Source organism: Verticillium alfalfae, genomic scaffold (genome assembly GCF_000150825.1).
Source record: "Verticillium alfalfae VaMs.102 supercont1.8 genomic scaffold, whole genome shotgun sequence".
In the NCBI taxonomy this organism is placed as follows: Eukaryota; Fungi; Ascomycota; class Sordariomycetes; order Glomerellales; family Plectosphaerellaceae; genus Verticillium; species Verticillium alfalfae.
The window spans coordinates 445,283-451,282 of record NW_003315031.1 but is presented as its reverse complement, the minus strand read 5'-3'; the positions used below and the strand labels follow the sequence as shown (position 1 = coordinate 451,282).

Below are 6,000 nucleotides of genomic sequence, written 5' to 3'. Positions count from 1 at the left end.
ATTCCCTCCCGGTCGCTCCTCGACAATACTGCCAGTCCTCTCAGGTGTGTCGCCGGGACTCCACTTAGGCCCGTTGCTGGCACCCGAAGTGCGATACGTGAGTCCACGTCGGCTGGCTGTGCTACTGCGCCCACTACTTCCCGTTCTGCGGTGGTGCAGCCGTGACGCGGCAGCCGCCGCCGCATCGTCGTCGTCGCTGCTCTCGGCCTCGACTTCGGTGGCGCTGAGACGCATGGGAACACCGCCGACGCCAATGTGGTTTTCGCCTGGAGCATATCCAACAACACCGGGCTTGCCGTGGTGGCGGATCTTCGCAGCAACCTTGCCGGTCGCGCTGATACCGGTAGTGGTGCGGCCACTAGGGCCAGACGAGCCCGAAGCAGTGCGCTGACCACCAACCATCTCCATATTGGCGCGCAGCTTCGCGGCACGTTGCGCGGCTAGGAGGCGAGGATCCTCATACTGCGACCGGTCGCACCAGACGGTGGCCTTTTGCTTTCGGAGAAGGGCAACGTAGCCCGTTGCCTGGGCAGGAGCGCCGCCAGAGCGGGATGATGTTGATCGGCGCAGGTCGTTGGTGGGAGAAGTACGGTAGGCGGCCGGGGGCGGGACCGTCGATGTGGTCGAAAAGGTGTTGACCGAGGGAGAACGTCGGGTGAAAGACTGCTGATGCGGCTGCCCATATGGCTGATGCAGATGCATTGGCGTGGGTTGTTGGACTGGGAAGGTGTTGGACGAAGTCGTTCGAGAGCGTGAATGACTGTAGACGGAGGATGAATCCAGAGGACGCCTATGCGAATGGGGTTCCAACATGATGTTGGATCGCGAGTGCCGTCAGGCAGCAGAAGAGTGATTTCTCGCCAGCACCGATGGTTGATGAGGCGCAACTGTCAGGAGTGATTTGCTCCACAACTCGGAGAGAGGGAGCTAGAGAGAGGCCTCGCGAGGGGTTGTGAGGCGAAGAATGCGGGTCGGCGGACAGTAAGAACCGGCCGAACCGAATGGCTAGGAGGTGATGCGAAACCAGGGAGGCACAGCAGTTGAAGCCAGGGTTGCTCAAGTCGTCAGGCAGAGGCAGAGGGGTTTTGTTCGTGTTGGTGTTGGCGGCAGTCCGTGCGTGGACGAGGTGGATGCCACTCCTTCTTTCGGGTGCCTTTTCTGGTGCACTGTTTTGCCCCCAACAACCTGTCTCCTACAACAACGGCCAAGGTGATGGTGACAAGGCGCGGATACCACGGTGCACAAGTGATCCGAATCGCGGTCGCGTTAAAGCAGCGCTATGCCTGCTGGTGGCGGGTAAACACCTTCGGATAGCAAGGAGATTGGGGTCTGTGAGAGGCCCTATTGAGTAAGCGCGGGTCGTAGTGAAACGATACCGCGAGGGTGGTCGTGGGAGGACAACGATAAGGTGGATTGGGCGGTCAAGGAGAGAGTCTTGCCCAGGCTCTATCCCAAGATTGAGTGGGTGGAAGAAAATGAAGGGGCGGATCGGAGGAGGTGCGAGACGAGGGAGAGGTGGGCACGACATCAGTAAATAAGACCAGGCCAGGATGGAGATGGAGAATGATCTGAGAAAAGCAAAGCCAAGCACGCAGCAACCGGCGGCAGCACCAAGCACCAAGCACCAAGCACCAAGCACCTCACCATCCAAAGCCCCTCCCACCCCCCTCAGGTCGTCAGGTCAGGTCAGCTAGCGGGAGCCGGCCGTAACCTAACAAGCTGGCGACCAGGACAACATGGATGCACTAACCAGGGCGTTAGGTTAGGTTGCATGGGTGACGGAGTGGGATGAGCGCGGGTGATGGATGCATCACAGCTGCCCTGTCCTGCTGCCCACTAGGTCACCAACAGCCCCTCCTGCCCCCCCCCCCCTTCTTCCCTCCTTCCCCTCCCCAGTTCAGTTTCCGGCAGGGCAGGCGCTATGGGATCCGGGCTTTACACCTCTGATAGGGTAGTAACCGCTAGATCATGATGGAGAGCCCTAAAGGCAAAGGCAAGCACGATAGAGAGGCACCCTGAAGCGGCTTAGCCCGAGTTCATCCATGCTCCGTCCTTCCCTTTCCCACACGCTCTCTTGCTCCTCCCTTCCTGCTCTCCATCCCCAATTCCAATTCCCTCAACGCTGGTTCCCTGTGCGTTGGTGTGCTTGGCTCCCTCTTCTCAGCTGAGCAAGAGCAGGTGCGCTAAGCCGGCATGACAGGGCAGGCTCGGCTGGTTTAACAGGGCAGTAGCAAGCACCTGTTGATTGGTCGGAACGGACGACGCCGAAGAGCGAGCCCACCGTGTCCCAGCCAATTGACCGACCCATGCTGATGTAAAAGGCCCCCGATTGCTGGCGCCGGGGATTTTCAGAGATCCGCTGCTGATCTTGTGCTGTCTCCAGTTGTCGACTCCAGAATGCTGTCATAGGGGACCCTTTTTCTTCATGATTGTCCCGCCCATCACCATGTCCCGCTGCCAATGCGTTCGTATTGTACGCCCTCGAGTCCCTTTTCCGTTCTTTGTCCCCCCGTACTCTTCTCGTATGGAACGCCGAATCGCTAGCCTTGCTCTCTCGGGGACGAAAATGACGGCCCCCCCCCCTCCAAAAAAAAGAACCGTCGGGGACATCGCCCATGCCGACGCTTGTTGCCGTCTGCTCTGCCAGCATCCCGATGGCCTAGCGTTCGCTGTCGCCCTATGTCCCTGCGTACGACACGGGAAGACGATAGCCGGCCCGGCTGGCCCACACCTCTTCCCATCCGTTGATGTTGCCACTGACAAGACGCGGCGGCAATGTCTGGGCAGTTGGCAAAATCTCGGCCAACTATGCAGCAAAAGCCTCAATTCTGTCATCACACAAGCACCATGACACGTTGGACCATCCCACCTGGCATTGGGTCAATCTCCTGCCCGTTCGACCGACCCATCCATCGCTTTGTGACGAAAGAAGTCATCATATTCGGTCCAGAGTTGCAAGCATTGGTTCAAGCCGTTCCAAGGCAGTGGCCCATATGTGCCCTTCTTATCACCGACGTCCATGCTTTCTTTCAAGGAACGACCCTGGTTGCTTCATCCCATTGCGACAGAGGGTGGTATTGAGGGACGATTCGCTGCACTGCATCACAGCTCGACACCCTCGAGAGGCAGACGCCGATGAGACACAACGCACGAGATCGCGACCAATAGTGTGACCTGCGGCGCTGCTCATCCGCCCACATTACCACTGGCAGCGAATTGACGGCAATTGAAATTTGGTCGTCGAAACAGAGCCCCTGGCGGTGACCATCGTCAGCCAGCAACCAACAGCCACCAGGCTTGCTTCCCAGGTGGACGCGAGCGGGTGAACGCATGTTGTGTGCCACACCGCCGGGAGCGGCATCGGTCGTTCTTTTACTGTTGGCTTTTCGTTGTCTTACATGTTTCTCATCACAGTTCTGACCGCCGTCATTTTGATCTCCAGACCTAAGGACAGCAAAGGAAACCTGCAGCGGCGATCTGTTTACAAGTTCGCGTAGGAAGCGTCAACAGCGCAGCACTCGAATTTCGATGCTACCATTGGCTTGATGGGGCCAAACGTGGGCTCCCCTTGGCCGACTGACACCATCTCAATCGCCCAGGGACCCCTCGCCAGCTGTTGACAAGGCTGCAGATGCAGAGTGAAATGCAACTCTATCCTTTCGCAAAGCAGCGTGGTGGCACAGCTCGCCCAACGTCGTGTTTTCCGCCAGCTGCAGGCAGACCGCTTCAGCCGACTCATGGAGTCAATGGTGGATCCAATCCCGGCACGAGAAGGTACAGGTTACCCCTCCTCCTGATCTTCTCTAGGCTGTGTGTAACCCCTCCATAGACGCCAGGTCTAGGCCTCGTCAGCAATACTTGCGAATGATACAATGCTTGACTGGTCTGTTCGAGTCCCCAAAGGTTTGCCTATCCAACCGAGAAGCATCATCGGTAACTCAATGCATAATTAGCGAGCCACATCATCGGAAGCCAACCACTAGGGGAAGCTTCCCCTGGCCTCTACTGTACATTTCGGCATCGGGGATGAGACCCCACTTCGACAATGACAGGCTGACGGAGGTCCACGACTTGAGACTTCCAGAAGTATTGGCAAAGCTTCTTGCAAGGCGATGTGTTACTGACGCTCTCCGTCACGTTGCATCAACGTCGTCAGTCAGCGCACGCTCAATCATCAAGCGTTGTTAGAGTTTCCATTGGAGCGATGGTGATATCCATTCATGACTATACTGGTACGCTTCTAAACGTCAGGCCATCCTTGGGGGATTAGTTTCCATTCTCCACCACTCTAGCGGCTAGGGTTCCTAGCGCGCCGCGGCGGTACAACAGATCTCGGAGCGTTTGTGTGCGTCCCGCAAGGTTTAGAGCACAGAAAAGACTCAACCTCGACATCAGATGGGCGCTACATTTACCGGGCCAAGCATTTGGGGGCTAATATCCCACTCCTATAGCGGCCCAAAATTGGATCGTTGGTTTGTTTGGGGTTTACAAGTTTTCTCGACGGTTAGGCTTGCAATAATCGATCAGGGTGGCACGAGGACACGCCTAAGCTGCCGGCCTTATCCCCCGAAGAAGCCACCACTGGGCCGAGAATCTAGGTCATGCATCTTGTAGCATTGAGCAACCCATGTTTCGATGCTTCAGAGCGACTGCGTCCCACTCCATGGCTCACATTACTTACCTGGTACTTACCGCGTGGCTTTTCACGATCACACCCTCCCCAGGTTCGCAGGTGCACGATAAGAGCGGCGTTACTCCCTAGACCGTCCGTTGGCGCGGTCAAACAAGCTGAATCAAGCTCCTTGTCCGTTGTGTAGGTAGCTGGGTGAGGCAATTTGACAGGGTGACCAAGTCTTCCCCACGGCTTAGGCGTCGTTGCCAGCCTTGCTGCGTATGTGTGGTTCAGAGTTAAAAAGAGCATATATATCGGTAGACGTCCAGGGAGGCAAAGGTCAACATGTCTGTGTGCCGGGAGCCCAAGCCGCGAATAGGTTCACGAACCCGTGGCTGCACGCGTCAGCAAGAAGGTAAATCGGCTAGGTAATCAACTGTCCTGGTTGTAGTCACTGCACCATCCCCACTGGAAGCATGGAAGTGCCGCTTATCAGGCTGGCATCCGTTGTCGGTCCTTTTCACTCTCCATCAAAAACCTGCTTTGCGACTTTGCCATCAAGGAAAAGATCGCAAAATCGCATATGGCTCGTGCGCAGTTGAGGGTCGGCGTCTCACCCTGTCGCAAGCGTCCGTTCCTAGCAGCACAGTAGGAGCGCGCGTGGGATTTATTGGAGCTAAATCTCCTCCAAGCAGGGCACAGAGCCGCCTGCGTGTGAAAGGCTCCGATCCATGCTCCGATCTCGATCGCAGCCAACACGTCTTGCTCTACTATTGAATGCGTTATAGGGCTTGAGTTTGACCTGGATCCTTGACAGCGGTGTGGATCCCTATTCTCTGGAGGTGACTGAAGGTTTGCAGCGTAGCAATTGATGCCGCCAACCTCGGTGGCCTGTTTGGTCTGTGCTCCATTGGATGGCAAGTGGCATTGTCGATGAACTGAGAACCGGGCAGTTTTATTGACGCCAGCTGTGTGCTTCATCAACAGCGGTCCATACTTGGAAAATGCAAGGACTCTCTATCGTCTTCGCTGTTGAACTTTTGTTTGGCTTGTCCTTCACCTGGCAGACGTGCTGCCCTGCCACTTGACAATCACACGTGTACAACCACGCCTACCAGATAGACGCTCCGAAGTTTAAGGCACCAAGGTCCACACCGCTTGCGACACGCATGTCTCAAACTCTATACATACATACATCTTAATATGTGCTGGTGTCACGACAGCGATTGGTACTGACACTCGCATCCGTTCCGGCATGGTCCTCCTAGCCCAACGGAGTCGGTGCCTGAGTCGGTGCCTGAACCCGGAGAACCCGGTCAAGGAGCGCCGTTTTGTCGCCTTGCTATAGTGCATTTGACGCGGGTATGGTTTGTGCCGTACGTTGTGTA

At 56.5% G+C, this 6,000-nt stretch overlaps 1 protein-coding gene across 1 annotated transcript in view; it reads right to left on the bottom strand.

Annotated features, from left to right (window-relative positions):
* Positions 1 to 813, bottom strand: part of VDBG_06564 (conserved hypothetical protein) — a gene marked incomplete at both ends in the record, with an annotated part of 1,130 nt that extends 317 nt beyond the window's left edge. Inside the window, one exon of the mRNA XM_003002956.1 lies at positions 30 to 813. Within this exon, the coding sequence (XP_003003002.1) occupies positions 30 to 813 (784 nt within the window). The remainder of the gene's footprint in view (positions 1 to 29) is intronic.
* Positions 814 to 6,000: the final 5,187 nt, after the last annotated feature.